This window comes from Caretta caretta, chromosome 16, assembly GCF_965140235.1.
Source record: "Caretta caretta isolate rCarCar2 chromosome 16, rCarCar1.hap1, whole genome shotgun sequence".
Taxonomy (NCBI): Eukaryota; Metazoa; Chordata; order Testudines; family Cheloniidae; genus Caretta; species Caretta caretta.
Window position 1 is genome coordinate 446,599 of NC_134221.1, and position 25,252 is coordinate 471,850.

General features: G+C 43.6%; 1 protein-coding gene and 1 long non-coding RNA gene across 13 annotated transcripts in view; one reads left to right on the forward strand and one right to left on the reverse strand.

Moving 5' to 3' along the window:
• The window catches only part of FKBP15 (FKBP prolyl isomerase family member 15), a 91,319-nt gene that overhangs the window by 20,017 nt on the left and 46,050 nt on the right, over positions 1 to 25,252 (forward strand). For 8 of the 12 annotated variants that reach the window (XM_048823091.2, XM_048823092.2, XM_048823096.2 and 5 more), the window contains 12 exons: positions 4,528 to 4,618; positions 5,268 to 5,337; positions 7,292 to 7,366; positions 9,898 to 9,996; positions 10,574 to 10,723; positions 12,398 to 12,466; positions 14,116 to 14,259; positions 14,709 to 14,851; positions 16,565 to 16,613; positions 22,214 to 22,333; positions 22,680 to 22,782; positions 23,649 to 23,752. In XM_048823091.2, the coding sequence (XP_048679048.1) occupies positions 4,528 to 4,618; positions 5,268 to 5,337; positions 7,292 to 7,366; positions 9,898 to 9,996; positions 10,574 to 10,723; positions 12,398 to 12,466; positions 14,116 to 14,259; positions 14,709 to 14,851; positions 16,565 to 16,613; positions 22,214 to 22,333; positions 22,680 to 22,782; positions 23,649 to 23,752 (1,217 nt within the window). The remainder of the gene's footprint in view (positions 1 to 4,527; positions 4,619 to 5,267; positions 5,338 to 7,291; positions 7,367 to 9,897; positions 9,997 to 10,573; positions 10,724 to 12,397; positions 12,467 to 14,115; positions 14,260 to 14,708; positions 14,852 to 16,564; positions 16,614 to 22,213; positions 22,334 to 22,679; positions 22,783 to 23,648; positions 23,753 to 25,252) is intronic. The other 4 variants (XM_048823093.2, XM_048823094.2, XM_048823086.2 and 1 more) reach the window with 1 other exon arrangement.
• Positions 12,282 to 14,744, reverse strand: LOC142069457 (uncharacterized). The gene is made up of 2 exons (XR_012665294.1): positions 14,689 to 14,744; positions 12,282 to 14,335 (listed from the first exon to the last, which is right to left on the reverse strand). It is a non-coding gene; the product is annotated as an uncharacterized LOC142069457 (long non-coding RNA).

Below are 25,252 nucleotides of genomic sequence, written 5' to 3' on the forward strand. Positions count from 1 at the left end.
TCAGTGAAAGCTGGAGGCATGTAGGTAGGAATAGCGGTCAGTAGGTTTCTGGTATAGGGTGGTGTTTATGTGACCTTCGTTTATTAACACTGTAGTGTCCAGGAAGTGGATCTCTTGTGTGGACTGGACCAGGCTGAGGTTGATGATTAGGGGGCTGGAACACATGACTTGTGAGGAGAGGCTGAGGGAATTGGGATTGTTTAGTCTGCAGAAGAGAATAATGAGGGGGGATTTGATAGCTGCTTTCAACTACCTGAGAGGTGGTTCCAGAGAGGATGGTTCTAGACTATTCTCAGTGGTAGAAGAGGACAGGACAAGGAGTAATGGTCTCAAGTTGCAGTGGGGGAGGTTTAGGTTGGATATTAGGAAAAATTTTTTCACTAGGAGGGTGGTGAAACACTGGAATGCGTTACCTAGGGAGGTGGTAGGATCTCCTTCCTTAAAAGTTTTTAAGGTCAGGCTTGAGAAAGCCCTGGCTGGGATGATTTAATTGGGGATTGGTCCTGCTTTGAGCAGGGGGTTGGACTAGATGACCTCCTGAGGTCCCTTCCAACCCGGATATTCTATGATTCTATGATGGTGGGATGGAAATTGTTGAAATCATGGTGGAATTCCTCAAGGGCTTCTTTTCCATGGGTCCAGATGATGAAGATGTCATCAATATAGCGCAAGTAGAGTAGGGGCGTTAGGGGACGAGAGCTGAGGAAGCGTTGTTCTAAGTCAGCCATAAAAATGTTGGCATACTGTGGGGCCATGCGGGTACCCATAGCAGTGCCACTGATTTGAAGGTATACATTGTCCCCAAATGTAAAATAGTTATGGGTAAGGACAAAGTCACAAAGTTCAGCCACCAGGTTAGCCGTGACATTATCAGGGATAGTGTTCTTGATGGCTTGTAGTCCATCTTTGTGTGGAATGTTGGTGGTGTTGGATGTTGTTAAAACCTGTATTTGTGCTGGAAATGGCCCAACTTGATTATCATACACATTGTAAGGAGAGTGATCACTTTAGATAAGCTATTACCAGCAGGAGAGTGGTGGGGGGAGGGTATTTTTTCATGCTTTGTGTATATAAAAAGATCTTCTACACTTTCCACAGTATGCATCTGATGAAGTGAGCTGTAGCTCACGAAAGCTTATGCTCAAATAAATTGGTTAGTCTCTAAGGTGCCACAAGTACTCCTTTTCTTTTTGCGAATACAGACTAACACGGCTGTTACTCTGAAACCTGTCATATTAACAACAGTTGATTAACCCTTGAGGACTCAGCTGATTGCTAGTTTATCATTTAGCAGTAAGGCATTCCCTGGGAAATATCCCACCTTCTGACTTCACCACCTCAACCAAGCTTCACAGTCATCATCGCTGTGTACCAGTATTGTTTGTTTAAAACTTACACACACACACAGAGTGTGTGTGTAAGTTATGTGTGATATATATATATATGTCTTTTGTCTGGTGAAAAACATTTCCCTGGAACCTAATCCCCCCCATTTATATTAATTTTTATGGGGAAATAGGATTCGCTTAACATTGTTTCGCTTAAAGTCGCATTTTTCAGGAACATAACTACCCACATAACCTCACCAGAGATAGAAGCTGCATTTTCTCTCTTGCTGTTCTTTTTCTCTCCCCTCCTGTGTGTGGTTTTCTTTCTAGGAAACAGAATTGACCTTCAGAACAACAGCTCCAGTCCATCTCAACTAACTTCTCTTTTCCTCCAAAGGACAGTCATTCCATCTTTAATACCACCTAACAGACTGTCAGACAAGTGTGTTTCCCTTTAGCTGGAGAGAGATTTTGGTAGGAAAAGGGAACAAGGGATGTTGTTAAAATGAAAGCCTTACTTAGTACTTTTCAAATGCTTCAACTTTTTCCTTTTCTGTATCTTTAATAAAAAGTTAAAAGGATTTTAATTGTTTGCCATGGTACTAAGCAGGCTGAGATCTCTGTAAACCAAACCTCGAACCTTGTTTAACGTTGGACTGTGATTGCCTTATGTTAACACCTTTAGCCCATGTGTATTCTATCTCAATTAATACAACAACACCTAAATAACTTCAAGAATGTTTTGTGTTAAGTCCCTTCAAGTAACAAAACTTGCCTGACCTGATGTACTGTAACTAGCATCCATAATTTCTTCAATATATTGTTCCTTCTACAGTACATGTAAGATGGCAGTGAGGTATTAGCCATCAATATTCATTTTATGATGCACAATGCTTGTATAATTTTCAATGTGTGTGTGCTGGCAAGCAGTTTTTCAAATTATACAGTACATTACAGTCTGTACTTCACTGTACAGTATGAATAGTAAAACAGCTGCTCAGGGTGTGTAAAAATGCAAAGTAAAGGTTTGGTTGCTGCTGTTGTGAACGATCACTGTTGTAATTGGAACAGACCATAGACCTGTTGAGAGGTCAGTAGGCACGTTTTCCCTTTTTATCAATACATAGCATTTCTATAGTATTTCACCCAAAGCTCTTCACAAAACGTGAACAAATTTTAGCTTTATCTTACAGCTGAGTAAGTGAGAGTTCAGCATAGAACAGGGTCCCTTGTCTTGGGGCTTGTCTGTATGGAGACTTAGTGCATGGTAAGTAACAGTATGTATCGAGAGCGCCTCAGCCTGCTGCACATAATGTGATCGTGTAGACCCTGCTGTTGCGCACTAGAATTTCCCTTTTTGCACTTTGACCTATTACGCTGTTAAACAGCAGTAGGTCAACGTGCAGTAGAAACTCCTAGTGCACAGTAGTAGGGTCCACACGGACACTTAGTGCACAGCAGGCTGGTTTACTGTAGATTTACACCCTGGCTTGCTGCACACAAAGTCTGCTTATAGAAAGCCCCAAGCAAGGAACCCTGTTCTATTCTAAACTCTAGGTAAACTAAGGATTGAACTTCAGCCTTGGTAGTTTCCTTTGCTTGTTTGGGAAATGGAGACCCTTAATACTGTTGCACAGTGACCTTTCGGTTAGATTATCTATTACCTGGGTAAAATCATAATGATAGCTATCCCAATAATTCTGTCAGTTGCTGTCCCCTCTGACTCTCCATTTGTTATTTGCTGCAGCAACAGCTTTGCAACAACTCTAGTTGCACTAGTGGCAGTTGATGGGCAAAGAACAGCTCTCTGACTCCTGTTTCTCTTCTGAATTTGGTTCTTTGCATTGGTAAGGGCTAGTTCTAGGTAAATACAAAAATGGATTCACCATCTGGCCCTGTGGATGAGGGGAAAGCAGTGGACGTGTTATTCCTTGACTTCAGCAAAGCTTTTATACAGTCTCCCACAGTATTCTTGCCAGCAACTTAAAGTAGTATGGGCTGGATGAATGGACGATAAAGTGGATAGAAAGCTGGCTAGACTGTCATGCTCAACGGCTAGTGATCAATGGCTCCATGTCTAGTTGGCAGCCGGTATCAAGCAGAATGCCCCAAGGGTCGGTCCTGGGGCTGGTTTTGTTCAATATCTTCATTAATGAACTGGAGGATGGCGTGGATTGCACCCTCAGCAAGTTTGTGGATGACACTAAACTGGGAGGAGTGGTAGATACGCTGGAGGGTAGGGATAGGATACAGAGGGACATAGGCAAATTAGAGGATTGGGCCAAAAGAAATCTGATGAGGTTCAACAAGGACAAGTGCAGAATCCTGCACTTAGGAGGGAAGAATCCCATGCACTGCTACAGACTAGGGAGCGAGTGGCTTGGCAGGAGTTCTGTAGAAAAGGTCCTGGGGTTACGGTGGATGAGAAGCTGGATATGAGTCAGCAGTGTGCCCTTGTTGCCAAGAAGGCTAACAGTATAAGTAGGAGCATGATCATTCCCCTCTATTCAACATTGGTGAGGCCTCATCTGGAGTATTGTGTCCAGTTTTGGGCCCCACACTACAAGAAGGATGTAGAAAAATTGGGAAGAGTCCAGCGGAGGATAACAAAAATTATTAGGAGGGTGGAGCACATGATTTATGAGGACAGGCTGAGGGAACCAGGATTATTTAGTCTGCAAAAGAGAAGAATGAGGGGGGATTTGATAGCCGCTTTCAACTACCTGCGGGGGGGGGTTCCAAAGAGGATGGCTCTAGACTGTTCTCAGTGGTAGCAGATGACAGGACAAGGAGTAATGGTCTCAAGTTGCAGTGGGGGAGGTTTAGGTTGGATTTTAGGAAAACCGTTTTCACTAGGAGGGAGGTGAAGCACTGGAATGCGTTACCTAGGGAGGTGGTGGAATTTCCTTCCTTTGAGGTCAGGCTTGACAAAGCCCTGGCTGGGATGATTTAGTTGGGGATTGGTCCTGCTTTGAGCAGGGGATTGGACTAGATGACCTCTTGAGGTCTCTTCCAGCCTTGGTAGTCTATGATCTGGGTCAGTCTACATGCACCTTGCTATTAGTTTGATAATCTGTCTACAGTAGACAAATCAATGCAATGTTAAACTTAACACTATTGTATTTTGAAGCATGCTGGTCAATTCCAATTGTGAAGAAAGTTCCACTGCTGTCCTTTCTCTCTCTGGTTTATTCTTCAGCAGGCCAGCCAACCCAGAAGATGCCTACAACCACGGCGGCTTCAGCAGCCCCATCGGTATTTGTCGCCACAGCAGTTCATGCCTTTCGATAGTAAGTACCATAGTGGGCCGAGCTGAGAGTTCCTGCACTGGCCTTTCATTGCTAGAGACCTGGACTCCAATTTTCAGGTTTTGTCGCAAGAGGAAAATATTTTTGGGCGAGGAAAGGGATTTTTATGTCTGTGTCCCCATTGCACAAATGCCATGTGATTTGGTACAATTCTTGGGTCAAAAAAGCCTATGAATGGAACATCTGTGTTCTGCAGGTTAGGAGTACATGGTCCATTGCCAGATGTCTGGGAAGCCCAGGACTTAAGCAGTGAGGGGTGTTACATGTTTTGATTGAGGGACAGTAATTGCACTGTTTGTGACTAACTCTGTCAGATGCTCTTTATCAATGCTAAATTCACACCTTTGAAAACCAGAGTGGGGAGCCTAGTACTAAAACTATACATTATGTCGGTCTGTGTTCTGCTGTGGAAAGATCACTCAAGTTTAAAAAACACCAAGATTTAAGTTCCCTATGACTTGTTTTGGGGCAAGCGAAAAAGATTGAGCTCTACTGAGTTAAGGAGACGTCAGTCTGACATAGAATCCTATAGGAAGTGGTCCTTGGATACCAAGGTGAAAAGCTCCTCATAAACACCAAAGAAATGTGAAGAGGGAATGGATTTGCAGCTGACTGTTACTTTGCCTTTTAGCACAAATGGGCAGTATGTGAAGCAAGGCAAGTATGGAGCAGCTGTGGTGGGGAACCATGCTACCAAAGAAGTGAGTGAAGCTGCATTTCTCTTTAACATACTCCTATCCTAAAAGTGCATCTTGTGCAAAACTGAATTGCTTCTCATTTTTCATGTTCTCATTTTTAGCACCATTCCTGTTTGGTAATTTCCAGCCCTGTTAGGTTTCTTGTAGCTCAGGTGCTGAGCCACCAGCTACTTTTGCAGCTGCACCTGTTCTCTGAGCAGTCAGCAAGGCTACTGTAAATAGATTTTCCCACCTGAGATGGAAACGCATTAAACAAGGCGGAATGTCTATCCGTTGCAGTCTTTTTATGCAAAAGCTATTTTGGTATTCGTTCGGATGCTTTCAAACTGTGAACCTGATCTCAGATCCATTAGCAAATACATATGCATATCCCTTATAATTGAGTTCATGTAAACAAATTGATATGAATTATGCTCTTTGACCTTTTTATACAAAAAAAAATCAGCTATACGAGTGGAGCTGCATTCAAGAACTATCTGCCACTCTGAGTGTAGAACAAAGGAGTATTTAGCAAGCTATATAAAAAGAAATAACCTAAATCCAATCTGCCCTTGGTCTGGTGCTGCCTCTTACCCTGCACCCTGCTAGTTCCAGCTTCCCTTCTTCTGTTGTCTCCCTAAATGGGTGGGTTGGTCCGTTGAATGGTTCTTACAGTAAACTGACTTTTGAGACCTTTGGGTTGTTTGTTTGGTTTTTTTTTTGTTTTTTTTTTTAAACTTCCTCCCCCAATAAATTCTTGGCTGAACAGGGAAGTGGAGGGCTGGCCAGGCATGAAAGGGAAGTGTTTATACTACCTTTTAAGGCTCTCTCAAATCGTGCCTTCATAAAGGAATTTGTGTGCACAAGTATGCAACTGCATGCTTTGCCTGCAATATTAACACACTTGTTAACCTTTGTTTGACTATTATTCAGTAAACCAGTGATGTGTATACTTAATATTGCTAGAGAGCCACTAGCCTTTGCTACCTGATCCATCAGAGAATTGAGGAGATCTTTTCATCTTTCAATGAACAAAAAAAGCCTGGGAAATTGTCAGACTGTTGATGCAAAACTATGGCTGCGTGGTTAATTCTCAAAAGTCAAGAAATCTAAAAGTTATAGTTGAACACCCATCCTTTACCATATCCCTTGCATATAGGTAGTCTTATGTGCTGAAGGGTTCATATGTTCTAAGGTCAGATGGAATTATTGTGGTCATCTAGTCCAGGTGTAGACAATGGGCAGACCACGGGCCAAATCTGGACCACCACGCTCTTTTGAAAGGACCCAAAAATCTTATTTTGTTGTTTTTTCTGGAGTCTGGACCTTGACTGTACCTTGACCAAGAAATTTGGCCCTTGACAAAAAATAATTGATTACCCCGATCTAGTCTGACTTCTGAAGGTGAAATCACTTGCCTATGGTCACCCAGCAGGTCAGTGATAGGGTTGGGAATAGAACCCAGGTCTCCTGAATTCCAGTCCAGTGCTCTATCTATTAGGTTGCACAACATCTAGAGGAGACTGTGACCTAAACACAGCTCCTCTAGACAGCTCAGCCACCCTTACAGCTGTGCTGTTAGGCAGCACAGTAGGAGGAAGCAGGATACAGAACAAGAATCAAAGCTGATTTGGTATAGTCAAAGCAAGGTGCGTCAGCAAATGAATATTTAAGAGCTGTGAGGTGAGTCTCCAGGCCAAGTAAGTGTGTATGGAAAAGTGTTGAAATTATATGCACATTCTGCACGTGCTGTAATACAGAAGTGCATAGATTCATGCTGAGTACAGTACAACCTGCTATTTACATTTCAGCAGTTAAACTTCATTGCTTTGAATGCACCTACTGCTGGTGCATTTGGCAATCACAGTAGCATTAGGGCCGTAGTTTATCTCTCATAGTGCACACCAGAATTTCACAGACGGGAGGTTTAATTTTGTTTTTGTTTTTCCCCTCCTCCCTCCCTCCTTGTGGAATCCAGTATAAGATCCTCCTTTATATCAATCAACAGCAGCAGGTCACGGTTGCCAGGATCCATCCAGGGTTTGTGCTCACGGTAAGACTTCATTCGGAAATCTTTTTTTGGTAGTCATATGTGTTTGTCTTCACTTAAGCCTGGTCTACGCTACAAATTTACATTTGTATAACTATGTAGTTCAGGGGTGTGAAAAAAACCCAGTGTAGGCAGTGCTATGTCAACAGGCAGGCTTCTCCTATCAACCTAGCTACCGCCTCTTGCGGAGGTGGATTAACTGTGCCGCTGCAATGTTTTAAGTGTACACCTGCCCGTAAGCTTCTGGTACACTGTACTCTGTACAGCTACAGCCTTCCCTCTCCTGAAATGTTGTCCTAGGTCTCTCTTGGCTATAGATTGTAAAGTCTTTGAGACAAGGCATGTGACTGAGGCCTGGTCTACACTAAAGGGAAAAGTCAATCTAAGTACACAATTTGAGTTATGTGACTAGTGTAACTCAAATCGACGTAGCTTAGATCTACTTACCGCGGGGTCCACACTACGCAACATCAACAGGAGACACTCTTCCATCGACTCCCCTTACTCTTCTCGATCAGATAGAGTACAGGAGTCAACAGGAGAGTGATTGTAGAAAAGCCCTCATTCATATTTTGTAAAGTGCACCATGAATTCAAAATGTTGTATAACTATTCTTTCTCCTCCTATCATAAATTGCACAAGGAATTCTTTCAACAGTAGATCTCCCAGCAGTATACAGTGGAGATAAGCCTCATTTTACAGAACAAATTACATTGCTTTGCTTTTCTTGTACACTTGCAATGGGATCAAAGAAACCCAAATTCACATATGTCCTAGACTTTACTTAAATGATTATGGGAATGGAAACAAATGCCCTGTTTGATGAAGAGACGGCAAGAAAATGTCTAAGCTGTGTGTGAAATCTGACCACATGTTTCTCTTTCAGTAAGAATTTGCTAGGTTTTTGCAAGCCTTTCTGAAAGTTTCCATTTAACTTTTCCTCCAATTTCAGAGAGAACCAGAGTCCTGAATAGGTTAAAAATAGCTATGAGTAACAAGCAGCAGGAAAGATGTCAAGCCACCTCCATCCCCTTATTTGATTTCAGAATAATTCCTCTTTCCCTTTAGCTCCATAATCCATTTTCAGCAAGTTTGTGTTTTAAAGCAATTTCAATCCATGGGTAGAATCAGGTGTTTATAAACAAACATGGAGCCAGATCAGTGATCTTACTAAAATGTTTTGCCAGTGCTGACGGCATGGGATCTTAATAAAAAATTCTAAACTGTCCTGTTTTAATATTGATTTAACAACTATCGCCAAAACTTTCAAACCTGGTATCACAGATCCACAGGCTCTGGTCTATCCCCAGCCTGTAACCAGTCTCTTGGGAGTGACCCCTTTAATGTACCGGGCCCCAAGGACCCAGGCAGTTCCTCCAAGACTGGGCCTCCAGCAGCAGAGATCCTTGTCTCTCTTTTCATAGCTCCCTGCAGCCAAGTCAGACCCCTTCAGGAGGCTTGTAGTGTACCCCTTTGGGGTGCAGTGCTCTCAGTGAAGATTTACAGTGACACAAGCAGCCTTTTCAAAACAAGGTAACTATTTTAGTTGCCTGGCACACACACCAGCTGAAAATCCTTAGATTAGCTGCAAGAGGCAGAAGTTACACCATAGTCCATCCTGGCCAAGTCAGTGCCATCAGCCAAGTTGTGATGGACTCTATCCCTTGCTCTAGTTCTCTGTACCCTTTGTTTGCCCAGGTCAGAGCTGTTGTGGCCGTCCAAAAGGCAGCCCTTGTTCCAGCCTCCGGACACCTCTTCCCCTTTGTTCGCTAGTTCAGTTCACATGTCCTGCCTGCTGGGGTTTCCTGGTGTTAAGTGTTGATTGTTCAGTTGCTGTGAGGGGAGTGTGTCTTCAGGAGAGAGAGGGGGGTATCTTTGTCATCCTGCAACCTTTGTTGATTTGGGTCGGTTTCAGCCGCTTCTTTTAATTACCCATTCAATCCACTCAGCCAGCTAATACCTGTGTCTTAGTCTGTCCTCAGAGCAAATTTTAATCCTTTTCCTCCTACTGGGCAGCAACGCAAAGTATGGAGGGAAACAAAAGTACACACAGGATTCATTTAAAAAACAAACAAACAAAAAAACCTCCAACTGTCACACTTGGGTGCCTAAATTTAGACTCCTAAATTCATGGTTATGGACCCAAATTGAGATAGGTGCTCAGCACTTCTGAAAAATCAGCCCATCGGCTCCCACTGATTGTGGGAACTAGGTATGTTCTGCATCTCTGAAGATCAGGCCGCTCATGCTCAACGGCCTAAATAGAGATTTCCTAGCCTAACTTTAGGCATCCAGTTTAGGAAATTGTGGCCGATATGAAGAACTTTGTAAATCATATATTTAGCAAGTTCTGAAGCATTTTTCTTCAGGGTACTGATCAGAGGAATAAAGGCTAACTTCTGGCATCTGAGCCTGGTTCGTTTTTAAGCAATAAAACTCCTCTATCTCATTTCAGTAGATTTTTATCATAATTAAAATCCAAGTGCTTGAACACATTTCTAATTTTGATATGGGACTGATTTCTTTTTCCATAGGTTCAGCCCAACAACTACAGTACATTTTATGATGATCAGAGACAAAACTGGTCGATCATGTTCGAGTCAGAAAAGGCAGCCATGGATTTCAGTAAACAGGTAATCTTCTTAATCCAGCAGGCTGCACTCTTGCACTAACCATATCTATGCTGTTGGTGCTGTATCATGTTCAGAACAGCAAACAAAAATCATGGTTGCTCACAACTTGCTAAGCTGCATTCTTAATCAAAGCCCAGTTCAGTCTCATCTCCCACTAAAGTAAAACTGAAATGCATATTGCAGCTTTGTGAATGTGCTGAGTTCTGGCTGAGCTTTGGTTAGCTGGCGTTCTGTTTGGTTCACTTGAATACAGGGTAGCATGTCTCAAATTGTGACACTTCATACTTCTGTAGCGCTTTCATCCCAAGATGTTAGTGTTTTAAAATGTTAATTAAACCCGTCAACACGCTGTTGTGAGCTAAGTGGTTTTCTCATTTTACATATGAGCAAAGTGCTGCATAAGGAGATGAAGCATCAGTAATGTCCACATGTATAAAGTCTATCGGTAACACTTAGGTTCTCACTGATACAGTGAGAGACCAATCAGATATTGCCAGTCTTCCTTCTAAGTAGAATTTGTTGTGCTGCTGCAGCTGGCCACAGACAAAAGATGCCAATGTTCGGACTTCCTTTGCAGTTATGCATTGCTAAATGCAACAGCATCCCTTCACTGGACTCGGTAGTATACCAGGATCTTGTCATTGGAGAGGGGCAGGGATTGGAAGTAGGAGACTCTCTGGAGGTTGCCTATTCCGGTTGGCTGTTCCAGAACAATGGGCTTGGACAGGTAAACGGCTTTTACTACTAGAAATGCGTTAATACTAACCCTTCTCAAATTAAGTCATTGGAAGAGACCGTAATCTCAACACCATTGGATGGGCAAAGTATTCTCTCCATCACAGCTTACTTTGTGACAGTGTCAGTCACCAGTCCTGAGGACCTGTGACTAAGAGGCACCCATGTCTCTTAGTTTTCCCTGAGAGCAAACTTATTCCTTTCCCCCACACTGGAAAGCAATGCTAAATATAGGGGAAACTGAGGTACACATAGGATTTGTAAAAAATATTACAGAAAATTCCCTTCATAAATTCCTTTGAGTATTGAATGGTGAAGATAGATACTGGTTCCATACGTGCTCAGGAAGAGATGATCGAAATTCTTGTGACCTGTTAAATATCCATGTTGGATATTAAAAATAAAAGAGCCATGAAAACAGAACTAGTCATCCTAGCTTTGAAAATGGCTTGACCGGGCATCAGGTGTAACTTTACATCTGCCATCAGAGCCTCTCTTCTCTAGAAACTTAGGAATGTTTGAAGATGTTACTTTTACACCACAAGTTGTGCTTTTGTTTAGTAACTCATTCTTAGGAAAGTGCTTTGAGGGAGGTGAGGAGCATCTTATTCCTAAAAAGTCAGCTGCTCATGCTATGTGGGAAGAATGCTTTTCCTTCAATAAAGCATGCAGATATGGTCAATAAGGTGACTTCATTTCTTCTTTGGGAAGCAAGTCACTAGGATGTCAGCATATTGTGATGTTCCCATGGTCCTGTGGCTCGTGATCTCTGCTACTGTATAGAACAGGGATCAGCAACCTTTGCACGCAGCCCATCAGGGTAAGCCCCAGCGGACCAGGCCCGTTTGGCCAAACCTGCGGACACAGCAGGTAAACAATCGCAGCTCCCACTGGCCGCAGTTCTAATTACTGGTCCCAGGCTAATGGGGGCTGTGGGAAGGGCTGCCAGCTTCCTGCAGCCCCATTGGCCTGGAGTGGCGAAATGTGGCCAGTGGGAGCTGCTATCGGCCAAACTTGTGTACGCAACAGGTAAACAAACTGGCCCGGCCCGCCAGGGGCTTACCCTGACTGGCCGCGTGCCTAAGGTTGCCGATCCCTATGGAAGATCCAGGTCTAATTTCCTTTCCTTGCTGTAGGACACTGTCATCTGTCCACTTAAACTGGTGGTACATAAAGCAGAGCACTAAGGTTACACAGTTGTATAACGGTTTACAGAAGTTAAAATCTAGTTGTATCTAGTCAACTCCCAGAGGTCACTAAGCTAGCAACAGTTGGCTGGGCCCATTGTACTATTACTATGGCAATCTGGCTGTGTAGCATTTAATTTGATTCACTCTTGCCCAAGCTGTAGAATTTAAAGTTGCTTTTCAAGCCTAAGTCTCCAGTTACTGCATGCCTACAAAACTGTCACTCTGCAGTTGGTTAGAAATTTTGGGCATGCTATGTTTTCTTCCCCCTCCCCCCATTCATTAGCATTCATTTTTGAAGTTACCACACTGGGAGACACAAGGGGTGGTAGGTATTTATGAAATAAAGGACATTGTGCTCTATTTTTTTTATTCAAAAATTATTTACTAGTTTGAATACTGCTTTACAACTGCAAACTTCATCAGCCCCATGGTTGGAAATCCTAGTGATTGTACCCTGTTAACCTCCAATTCCATAGGTGTTTGATTCAAACGTCAACAAGGACAAGCTGTTGCGTCTGAAGCTGGGTTCTGGAAAAGTCATTAAGGTAGAACTTCTGGCATTTTACCTTCATCTTCTGTGTACTAAAGTCTCAGATCTTGGAGGACTTCTGAAAGTTCTGTCTAGATTCACACAAACCATAATAACTTCTATTGTATTTATGATAGTATAAGACTTGTGCTTGCATCAGTGACATGAAGAAATTGCTGACTTTTTTAAATCTCTTCTTTCCTTGTTTTGCACAGCATCTTGCATCTATACTTATTGCCTTGACTTCCAATAACCAAGCCTCCTTGTTCTCTGTCGGTAATAGAGAGAGCAAAGTCCATAGAACTTTCCTGTGCAGTAGAAAGGAAGCTGCCTATTTGAAAATAAATCTTTATGTCAGAAGATGCCTTGATACTTTTCTGGTGGCAGCACTTTTACCCTACACAGCTTCCAGAAAAGTAGCTTCCTTGTGAGGAAACTCGGTCCAAGAAGAATTTATTCTGTTACGTTTATTCACGTGTAGATCACTTGAAGCTGTGTAGGGATTTTATGAAACTCCTCTGAAGACAACCTCTGCATCATGGCACCCCCTCTGGTCCATCAAACTGGTGCAGATCTGAGATTCTTTCATGGTCGGGGAGGAGGGACAGTTTTTTGTCTACTAGGGGCTTGTCTGTGCGAACACTTAGTTTGGGGCATAAATCTACCCATGCTAGCCTGCTGCGCCCTAAGTGTAAATGTCTGCGTGGACCCTGCTGCCATGGACTACTGAACTTTTAGTTCACGGCCGCAAGATCCACACAGACACTTTAGTGTGTAGCAGGTTAGTGTGGGGTAGATTTACACCCCAGCTTGTCCATGAACTAAGTGTTTGTGTAAACAAGCCTCAGGATTTCAAAACCAGTTTTTCCCAATTTAAACTTTAATTACTGCATTAATAGTAATCTGTACTAGTCCTGTGGCAAGCTGCCACTAACTGAAGATGAATTCTGTCATCTGTCTGTTTTAAATGCATATCTGCATGTTAATCCAGTAGCTGATACTGCTATAAACTGACTCTTTAATTTGCTCCATTAACTTCTACATTTCTCTACCCATAATGAGGTTCCTTAAATACTGTGTCTAAACCTAAGCATGGCACTTAATTGGCCAGATTACTAATATACAGCAGAAGTTACCAGAGGTTACTCTTTAAAGTATCCGAGTGTAAACCTGTGAAAACTATGGATATGTCTACACTCAAACCACTCCAGCAATACAGCCGCAGCTGTGCCGCTGTAGTGCTTAGTGTGACCATTATCTATGCCAATGGGAAAGGTTCTCCTGTTTGTGTAAGTAATCAATCTCCCAGAGAGGCAGTATTAGGTTGATGGAAGAATTCTTCCATCAACCTAGCGGTGTCTTCCACTCAAGGGGGGTTGGCATAGCTACGTCACTCAGGAGTGGGTTTTTCACACCCCTGCAAGGCGTAGCCATGCCAGTGTAAGTTACCAGTGTAGGCCAGCCTTGAGTTACTACGCAAGGCTTCATCCAAGCTTCTGGAACCCAAACAGAGGTCTTGGAAGCTGGCTGCATCTCCGTATTAAAGATGGCAGCAGGTGCAATCTGCTCCACTGTTTGTATGTTAGGTGTTGTCTCCTGATGCCTAGAAATTAATATTGCTACTCTAAGGGTTTTTCTCTTCTTTTGTATTTCTGAAATGTAAAGGGTTGGGAAGAAGGGATGATGGGGATGAAGAAAGGGGGGAGACGACTTCTCATTATTCCTCCAGCATGGGCTTATGGGTCCCAAGGAGTAGCCAGTCGCATTCCTTCTGATTCCACCCTGGTTTTTGAGGTGGAAGTTAAGCGGGTGAGTGTCTCCTTCCAAATATATTTTTGTACATCTGGTTTGGGCTGTTGATTGGCAACACTTCTATCGTTTCTACCTGTAAAGTAACAACACCCCTGTACATGAAAATTCCAACATAGTTAAAAGCTTCTGTATACCCAGTAAAATGTCAGGATAAGTACAAAGATATAACTGCATTACTAAGACACATCTGATTTGAGGTATCTTTCCTCCACTTGCATGTAAGATGTTCAGGAAAAAATAAATCTAGCCTTCATCAAGTTATTAAGAGTGAGATGGAGAGGGAAACTTCAAACCTATAATTCTTAAATAGATGTAAATTTTCACTCTGCAGCAAATGATAGTGTGATGAACAAAACATTGGCCAGAAAGAAGCAGAATACTAAAGAGTTGTTTCAGAACCCGGAACAACAGGTCTGTGTGTAATACTTTCATCGTGGTTTTCTTAGGTGAAGCTGGTAAAGGAGTCTGGCACTGATGGGCACAGTATTGGTTCTAGGGATTCTTCTGCATCTTCCCCAGTACCCAATTCGGACAGCTTCTCTGCAGACCCTGTAGGATTGCCTCCTTCGACAATACCTCTCAAGCCTGGGTAAGAAAATAAGGAAGCAGAATGAGTTCAGAGCTCCTAGAACTTAGTATTTGTGAAAATATCTGTAAGACCCAAACTGATGGCAACCCCCTCTTGGTATTATCACTTCCTCATCAATTATTGGGAATGGACCACATCCACCCTGATTTAATTGGCCTTGACAGCACTGATTCTCCAATTGTAAGGTAACTCCCGTCTCTTCACATGCCAGTATATTTATGTCTGTATCTGTAATTTTCACTCCATTCATCTGAAGTGGGGTTTTTTACCCACGAAAGTTTATGCCCAAATATATCTGTTAGTCTTTAAGGTGCCACTGAACTCCTCATTATTTTTGTGGATACAGACTTACACAGCTACCCCTCTGATACTTATCATCAATGACTTAGAATCATAGAATATCAGGGTTGGAAGGGACCCCTGAAGGTCATCTAGTCCAACCCCCTGCTCGAAGCAGGACCAATTCCCAGTTAAATCATCCCAGCCAGGGCTTTGTCAAGCCTGACCTTAAAAACCTCTAAGGAAGGAGATTCTACCACCTCCCTAGGTAACGCATTCCACTGTTTCACCACCCTCTTAGTGAAAAAGTTTTTCCTAATATCCAATCTAAACCTCCCCCACTGCAACTTGAGACCATTACTCCTCGTTCTGTCATCTGCTACCATTGAGAACAGTCTAGAGCCATCCTCTTTGGAACCCCCTTTCAGGTAGTTGAAAGCAGCTATCAAATCCCCCCTCATTCTTCTCTTCTGCAGGCTAAACAATCCCAGCTCCCTCAGCCTCTCCTCATAAGTCATGTGTTCTAGACCCCTATTCATTTTTGTTGCCCTTCGCTGGACTCTCTACAATTTATCCACATCCTTCTTGTAGTGTGGGGCCCAAAATTGGACACAGTACTCCAGATGAGGCCTCACCAATGTCGAATAGAGGGGAACGATCACGTCCCTCGATCTGCTTGCTATGCCCCTACTTATACATCCCAAAATGCCATTGGCCTTCTTGGCAACAAGGGCACACTGCTGACTCATATCCAGCTTCTCGTCCACTGTCACCCCTAGGTCCTTTTCCGCAGAACTGCTGCCTAGCCATTCGGTCCCTAGTCTGTCGCGGTGCATTGGGTTCTTCCATCCTAAGTGCAGGACCCTGCACTTATCCTTATTGAACCTCATCAGATTTCTTTTGGCCCAATCCTCCAATTTGTCTAGGTCCTTCTGTATCCTATCCCTCCCCTCCAGCGTATCTACCACTCCTCCCAGTTTAGTATCATCCGCAAATTTGCTGAGAGTGCAATCCACACCATCCTCCAGATCATTTATGAAGATATTGAACAAAACCGGCCCCAGGACCGACCCTTGGGGCACTCCACTTGATACCGGCTGCCAACTAGACATGGAGCCATTGATCACTATGTGATCAATATATCACTATATACTATCACTTGTGTATTTTGCAATTCCACAGTCATGGAATTTGCTGCAGAATAATGGTCCAGTATCTCTAAGCTGTCATATATGGTTACAAATAGCTTTCCAAACATGAAGTGTTGAAATATCTTATGATGGAAAAGTGAAGTTTTGCTTGTGGGGACTACAGTTCACGGGTATGTTCAGCGATTTAGAGATGTAGCGTACTCTTCATCAGGACTTCAGAGATTTTTTTTTTTTTTTTTTTTTTTAACTTTAATCCCAATATATATTTGTTTCCTCTCTGCAGAGAGCCAGCTGTTCGGACCAAGTCTAACTCTATAAATGAACAACTAGCAGTAAGTGTTGCTTTAGTTAATGTGAAACATATACAGGAATGTCCGAATATTTAAGTCATGCCCAAATTATTAAAATAATGCTAAGGGCCTATCTGAAATGCATGTAAGCAAAGCATGATCTCTTTAACACTTCTATTGTGTTACCCAGAAGCCTCACTTGGGATCAAAGCCTAGTTTTGCTGTGTGCTCTACAAACATGGGAAGGCTTAGTCCTTGTCCATTCAGAATTAAGATTGAAACTTTGTCCTTAAATGAACAGCAAGAGTTTTATACTGTAAACTAAGCTCCCTGGATCACTAGTGGAATGTGTCAGTATATGCAGCCTAAAATAATAGATTTAAAAAAAAGTTGGATAACTTTTGTCTGTCTGTAATATACAAGCCCCCTGGGGTTCATCATTTCCTTAGAATAGCCAATAACCTCTACTCTTCAGGGAATTCTGCACCAAAAAATTAAAAATTATGCGCACAATATTTTAAAATTCTGCAAATTTTATTTGTCAATATGTCACAGCATGGCATTGGAGAGCACAGGCCACTGGCTGCATTGAGGTGGGAGATCACCCTGAAGCCCCCACCTCATCTGGTACAGAGACTCAGCAGTGAGGTTCATCTGATCCTGACCCAGTGCAAAGGCTGGGCCTGCCCCTCTGCACCAGGTGTGGGTGGGCAGGCTCAGCCCAGCAGGATCCAAGTGTGGAGGGGCTTAGTATGGGGGGAGATCCAGGTGTGGGGTGAGAGGTTTCGGTGTGGGACAGTCTGGGTACAGGTGGCTCAGTGGGAGATCTGCATGCATAGAGGCTCATTTGTGGGGTTCCGCAATGGCACTGTGCAGGGGATACTGGTGCAGGTGATTGGGGCTGGGTATGGGGAGATGGGGTTCAGTGGAGGGGGAGGTCTGGCTACGTGGGACTTGGTGGGAGGGTCTGGATGCTGGGGGAGTAGTGCTTGATGGGGTGGGGGGTCCAGGTGCAGCTGGTTGGGATCAGTGGATTGGGGGTCCGAGTTCAGCTGCAGAGTCAGCGGAGCCAAGACAGACGGCTTCCTTCCTCTGGGCAGCTCTGCGCTTGCAGAATGAGTGGGGGCAGTGGCATGTAACCTCGTGTGCCCCCCCCCTCCCCCAGCTTCCCTTTGCTTCCCTGCTGTTTTCTGCAGGGAAACACAGGAAATCTGCCCGGGGGGGGGCGTTTTCTGCAGGTACGCAGTCCTGCAGAATCCCTCCAGGAGTAAACCTCATGGGAGCCTGAAACAACTCTGTCCCCTGTGTTCCGGGGCTTTGTCATCACTGATGTTTTGAAAGAGAAATGCTAGTCTTAACTCCTCCTTCACTTCCCTGTGGCCTCTCATTTGGTAAATTGTTTTAAAATGTTGCATCTCTCATCCTGTTAATGGTTAGGGGCATCTTCAGTAGCTCCATACTTTAGAAAAGCTTTTCATTTCATCTTGTCCAGTAGCATAAAGGTTATCACTTGAGGGTCTGGTTCTCCCCCACTTCCCTGGATGAGGCCATGTCTACTGAAGTTAAGGCAACAGTTTCAGCCTTGAATCTGACTTGCTTGATCCTATACAAGGAGAGCTTGAGGATTTCTCTGTCATTTTTAGTTGTGATGTGGGGAACTCAAGGAAATATGGGTCTATGCTTTTTTAAAAACATTTGTACAATGGCCCTAAAAGGGTAATTTTGTATTTAAGGGTGTGGTTTCTTTGGCTCTGTGGGTGTTAATAGAACTATAACTGTCATCTCATATGTACTGATCAGATACCATGGTGATAGTCAACTTAATACTCCTTGCTATCCATTTTATTTTTGCAGCCCTCAGAAGTAAAGCTTGTTAGCTGCAATAGTGTGAGGTGGTCTCCTATGTGCTACAGAATAGAATGGGCTACTGTCAAGAAATCTGGGCTCCTTTGTATCCCTTATGCAGATGGAGCACAGTCATAGAATGAAGGAGTTGGTTAACTTTTGAAAATCAGTTCTAGGAGTTCAGGCATGAAACTCTCTCCATCTTTTGCAATGGTGTTGTAGCCATGTTTGTCTCAAGCTATGAGAGAGACAAAGTGGGTGATATATCTCTTATTGGACCAACTTCTGTTCGTGAAAGAGACAAGCCTTTGGGTTTCACAGAGCTCCTCCTCAGGTCTGGAGAAGGAAACCATAGTGTCCAAGCTACATACAAGATGGGACAGATTGTTAAGCATAACGGATTCACACCTGTTGTAGAAGACAACTTAAAATTCCTACTTCTGCAGTTGTAGGATAATGGAGAATTAGTAGGCAGCAGAGTGTTATAAGTTGTTGTAATGGGCCATAAAACCAGTCTCTCTGACAAGTCCATGTTCTTGAGTGTCCAGCAGAATTATGAATTTAAGGTCCCAAGCTTGTGTATTGAAGGTGTCATGCAGGTTTCCTTTAAGGACGTGGACTGAAGTCAGTTATGGAGTGATTGCTTTGTGAAAAGTGTTTGCCAGTCAGTGACAGGGTGTCTTGTGTCTTATTTTTCTGCATGAGTTCTTCTGAGAGCATGGTGACTGTCTAGTTTCACCCATGTAGCTGCTGTTGGGGCATTTGATGCACTGGATGAAGTACACCACTTGTGATAGAAGTGTGTAAGACCTATGAATCTAGAAAGATGTGTTGTGTGGGATATTGATTATTGTAGAAGTGGGGATATGGCTGCAGGTTTTGCATCTATTGTTTTGGCAGGGTCTGGTGCAGCTTTGGGTTGGTGTGTCTTGGTCTGTGAGCAGCTTTCTTCTGATGATTTTGCAGAGGTTGCAGGGTTGTCTGAAGGCCAGAAGAGGGCATCCTGAAAGAAATATTTCCTGGATGTGGTCCCCATCAGGTATGGGTTGTAATTGTTTGTTACCCCATATAGGTTCTAATGTGGGATGGTAGCTAACAAGTAGGGATATGCATTGGTGGGTTTTTTCTGTATTGAAGCAGGTTCTCCTGCTGTATGTGGGTGGACTGTTCCATGTTGCAGTCTACTTCTCTGGTGAAGTGTCCTTGTTTGATGAAGGCAGTTTTAAGTGTAAGATGTGTATCTCAGACTTCATCCTAAGAGCATATTCTGTGGTATCTGAGTGTCTGTAGATAACAGATTTCTTGGTGGGTCTTGGGTGGTTACTGGATTGTGAAGGTAGGTGTGGTGATCTGTGGATTTCCTGTGTATAGCTGTCTGTAGGGTTCCATTGCTGAAGCTTATCCTGGTGTGCAGGAAGCTGGTGTCGGTGTGGAAGAGAGAGTTTGATGGATGGGGGTTGTGGTCATGGTGGTTGAAGCTGTAATGGAAACTATGAAGGAGTTTAAGTTGTCTGTTCAGAGGATGAAAATATCATTGATGTATCTCAGGTAAATTACTGATTTTTGTGGTGCATTTTTCTAGATGTTTTTCCTCCGTATCCCATAAAGAGATTGGCATATCGGGGACCCATCCTAGTACCCATGGCAGTTCCCAGGGTATAGACAAAGTGTTTGTTAAATGTAAAGTTATTATCAGAGGATGAAATGGATGAGTTTGGCGATGTTTGGGTTGGATTTCTGTGTGTGGTCCATTGTCTTGTAGAGACAGTAACTCCTCACTTTGTCGTCCCAGTTAACGTTGTTTCGTTGTTATGTCGCTGATCAGTTAGAGAACATGCTTGTTTAAAGTTGCACAATGCTCCCTTATAACGTTGTTTGGCAGCCGCCTGCTTTGTCCACTGCTTGCAGGAAGAGCAGCCCATTGGAGTGAGCTGGTGGGGGCTTGGAACCAGGGTGGACTGGCAGCCCCCCATCAGCTCCCCTAAATTCTCTGTGCAGCAGCCACCCAGCAGGCTATCAATTGCTGGGCAGTTCAGGTGTCCCTCCCCCCACTGCTGTGTGCTGCACCTGCCCTCTGCCTTGGAGCTGCTCCCAGGAGCCTCCTGCTAGCTGTGGGGGGGGGGGGGAAGAGGGGTGCTGATGTCAGTGTCCCCCTCCCCCTGCTCCTGACCCCCGTTCCTGTACCGCATCTCCACAGAGCAGGGACGGGATGAGACAGGGCTCAGGATGGAGGGAGCTTGCTGGCAGCAGCTGCTATCTCAACTTGCTGATCTGCTTAAAAAGTCAGTGTACTTAGTGAGGTCAGCGTACTTAAAGGGGCAATGCACGTTTCTCTCTCTCTCACGTGTGTGTGTGTGTGTGTGTGTGTGTGTGTGTGTGTCACACACATGCACCCCTGGCACTTTGGAAAGTGGAGGGAGCGGTGAGCTCCAGTGGGATAGCATGGGTTCATCATCACGTTGGGTTTCCACAGGGAATGTTTGCAGCCACTGCCATTCTGTGTCTCCTCCCTCCATTCATGCTGCCTTGTAGAGTGTGAGGCTACATTAACAACGTGTTAACTCTTGAGGGCTCAGACGAGTGCTAGTTAATCATTTAGCAGTAAGGCATTCCCTGGGAAATATCCCACCTTCTGACTCCACCACCTCAACCAAGCTTCACAATCAGCATTGCTGTGTACAGTATTAAATTGTTTAAAACTTACACACATACATACACACAGTATATGTGTGTGTATATATAGTCTTTTGACTGGCGAAAAACATTTCCCTGGAACCTAACCTAACCCCCCCCTTTACATTAATTCCTATGGGGAAATTGGATTCGCTTAACATCATTTCGCTTAAAGTAGCATTTTTAAGGAACATAACTACATATGTTAAGTGAGGAGTTACTGTATTTGAAGCAGGCAGCAATTCCATCATGATGATTTTGGTGTATAGGGAGATTGACATCCATGGTGGCAAGGATGGTGTTATAAGGGAGGTTGTTAATGTCGTGGAGTTTCTGGAGGAAGTCCGTTGTGTTCTGAAGGAAACTGCCCCTTGTGTGGTGAGTGGTGTGAAGGTGGCTTCTGTGAGTCCTGATATTTCTTCAGCTAGATATGATGGCTTTGCCTGGGTTCCCTTGTTTGTGTATCTTGGGAAGCATGTAGGAGGTCCTTGGGGTTTGTCCTTGGAGGATGAGGTTGTAGAGTTGTTTCGGGAAAGATATTTGATTCCCTTCAATTCCTATGTGAATTTTCACAAAGTGAATACTTCGTATTTGACCTCTGTCATGTTCTCAAAGAAAATCTGCACACCTTCAAAAGCTATGCTGCAACATGTGTGAACCCCTTATGCTTAACAATCTGTCCCACCTTGTATTTAGCTTGGATGCTTTGGTTTCCTTGCTCTGACCTTAGGAAGAGCTCTGTGAAGTTCATCCCATCCACCAACAGAAGTTGGTCCAATAAAAGATGTTACCTCGTCCAGCTTGTCTTTCTATCTTGTTAATGTGTACAATAGATAGCCATACAATACTCATGACTGTAAAATCAGATGTAAAAACAGTATATTAACTCTATTCTCTCTTTAAATAAAGTATTCTCTAAAGGACCAAAAGATCTCGGGTATTCTCTAAATACAGAGACTTTCTTCATTTGATAGCTGGAAAAAGACTGAACAAAGCTTCTGCAACCGAGTCAATATATAATTCTGGGCTCTATAGAGCCATAATAATCCGGGTTAGTGTCAAGAGAGCACTGAAAAATGGGTTAAAAGATACGGAGACAATGTAATTGCAAATGTTTCTTCCAGAATCCTGATGTAGCAAAAGCAAAGCTGATTTCTCGGATGGCTAAAATGGGACAGCCTATGCTTCCTTTCCTTGCAGGAACAGCAGGCACCCAGCTTGACTCCAGTGACTCAGAAATAGAGGTGCGTCACCAAGCACTCATATTCCTTAAAGTAGGCGTTGATATACATTCCAGGCTGTGCAAGAACTACTGCTGAGTGCACAGTGGCTGCTCTTCCTGCCTGCGGGGGTGACTGCTCTGTCAGTGTATCACTTTGTGCCTTTTTGAAGCTCGTGGGTCACCTTGTATGATTGGAATTGTTGACATTCAGTTCCACATGAGGCTAGCATTTCTGTCAAGCTTAAATTCCCTGTCTATACGTGGGTGCATTGCTGTTAATCATATCTGGTCTTAGGAATAGCTTTTATCCAAACTTTTGGGTAAGTTGTTAGCTCAGTAATACTGACTGAAATCTGTGAACGTTTTAGGACCCAAATACATTGAGAGGAACAGCACAGCCTGTCTCTTCATCCCCCAAGAGACCTTTCTTGCAGCCAGCTCATGCAGTACTTCCTCAGTTGACAACACAAGGTAATGAATTGGTTTGTTTGGGTTTGATAGGTAGAAACTGCACTCGTGGACTGGCATGTTTAACCATTTTCTGCTGCATGAATGGTGTGTTACTTTAAGGAACTGAAAAGAAGACGTGATTTGTGAGTGACCCTCCCATCACTCAGCTCTCCAGGAGGCTGAGTTATTTAGGGTGCGTGTTCACTGCAGCGTCAGTTCTCGTTATCTGCACTGAAGTTACTTCTCATGAGTTAGTCTAGCTTGAGTGGAAGAGGACCACAAAGCAAAGTAACATTTGAGCTCTTATGTCCATACTGGCACTGCACTTGTCTGTCACTAAGACTTCGGGGGGGCACATCCCATGGCTTGATGAGCTGCTGTAGGAATTTTCCCAGTGGATTGTGGGAGAATATCTCTGTCCTTTCTGTGTACATGAGGGGGAGAGAAGGGGAATTATGAGAAGGCATTGGAGGACTCGTAGCACTCGAGTGGAGTTAACTAGCTTCCACACTGCAGAATTGTACTGTTAACAGCTGAGTTGTGTTCACTCCAGCTTTAACCTTGACCTCCTGGCAGGCCAGACAACTTGAGTTAAAAACACTATCACATTTGAGTTAAGCATTTCTCTGTGTGGAGGGAACTCAGGTTAGGGGCAAACTCATGCTTACTTTGCAGTGAAGACAGCCCCTTAATCTTCCTCAGATGGATTCACTTAGGCAAGATTGTGGGCAGTCTCACATTAGCCTTGGTCTGTTCAGTGTCTGTAGTTACTTTAATCATGTAGGGGTCCCATACACTTTTGTCAAGTAACTTAAGCAACTGAAAATAACTGTCAGCAACAAAGGATAGACTTACTGTGCTAGATATCTTCTCTTGTTCCTTTTCAGTACCTCAGCCATCTGTTTCTGGGCTCCAAGCACCCTCTGCTGCCTTAATGCCTGCAACCCTCCAGTCCCATTCAGCTCTCCCTGGAAGTGCACAGAGTTTTCAGGTATTGAAATCAGACTAGTGGAGACCTCTGATGCTTCTGGTGGCAGCGCTCCCTTAGATGTATGCTCTTCTCCATTGTTGGGAAGAGAGGATCCACAACTGGAATAGAAGAGCCACCCAAAGAAGGAGCCATCTAACCAAACTGAAGGATGTTGAAAAATCCGAGGGTTCAGAGAGAGAGCCACAAGAATATTTAAAGAACATAAGAACAGCTATACTGGGTCATACCAAAGGTCCATCTAGCCCAGTATCCTGTCTGCTGACAGTGGCCAGCACCAGGTGCTTCTGAGGCAATGAACAGAACAGGCAATCGGCGAGTGATCCATCCCCTGTCGTCCAGTCCCAGCTTCTGGCAGTCAGAGGTTGAGGGGGACACACAGCATGGGGTTGCATCCCTGACCATGTTGGCTAATAGCCATAGAATCATAGGACTGGAAGGGACCTTGAGAGCTCATCTAGTCCAGTCCCCTGCACTCATGGCAGAACTAAGTATTATCTAGACAAATCCCTAACAGGGATTTGTCTAACACGCTCTTAAAAATGTCTAGTGATGGAGATTTTCACAACCTCCCTAGACCATCGATGGACCTATTCTCCATTAACTTATCAAACTCCGGTTATACTTTTGGCCTTTACAGCAACCCCTGGCAATGAGTTCCACAGGTTGAATACTTCCTACCCATTAATTTCATTGGGTGACCTCTGGTTCTTGTGTTATGTGAAGGGGTAAATAGCTCTTCACAAATGGTGTGGTGAAAATGAATAAGGATTTTATAGACCTCTGTTCTATTCTCCCCCCCCCGCCCAGTCTCTCTTTTCTAAGATGAAAAATCCCAGTCTTTTTAATCTCTCCTCGTACCGGAGCTGTTCCATACCTCTAATCATTTTTGTTGCCCTTCTCTATGCTTTTACCAATTGTAATGTCTTTTTTGAGATCAGGTGACCAGAAGTGCATACAGTATTCAAGGTGTGGGCATACCATGGATTTGTATAGTGGTATTATGTTTTTCTGTCTTACTATCTATGCTTTTCCTAATAGTTCCTAATATTCTGTTAGCTTTTTTGACTGCTGCTGCACAATGACCAGATCTTTTCAGAGAACTGTCCAAGATCTCTTTCCTGAGTGGTAACAGCTAATTTAGACTCCATCATTTTGTGTGTATAGTTGTGATAATGTTTTCCAGTGTGCATTACTTTGCATTGAATTTCATCTGCCATTTTGTCACCCTTTGTCACTCTTTGCAGTCAGCTTTGGACTTAAGTATTTTGAGTAATTTACTATTGTCTGAAAACTTTGCCACGTCACTGTTTATCTCTTTTTCCATACCATTTATTATTATGTTAAACCACACTGGTCCCAGTACAGATCCTTTGGCAGACCATGGTATTTTACCCCTCTCCACTGAAAATTGACCATTTATTCCTACCCTTTGTTTTCTATCTTTTTCAACCAGTTATCGATCAACGAAAGGACCTTCCCTCTTATCCAATGACTGCTTAC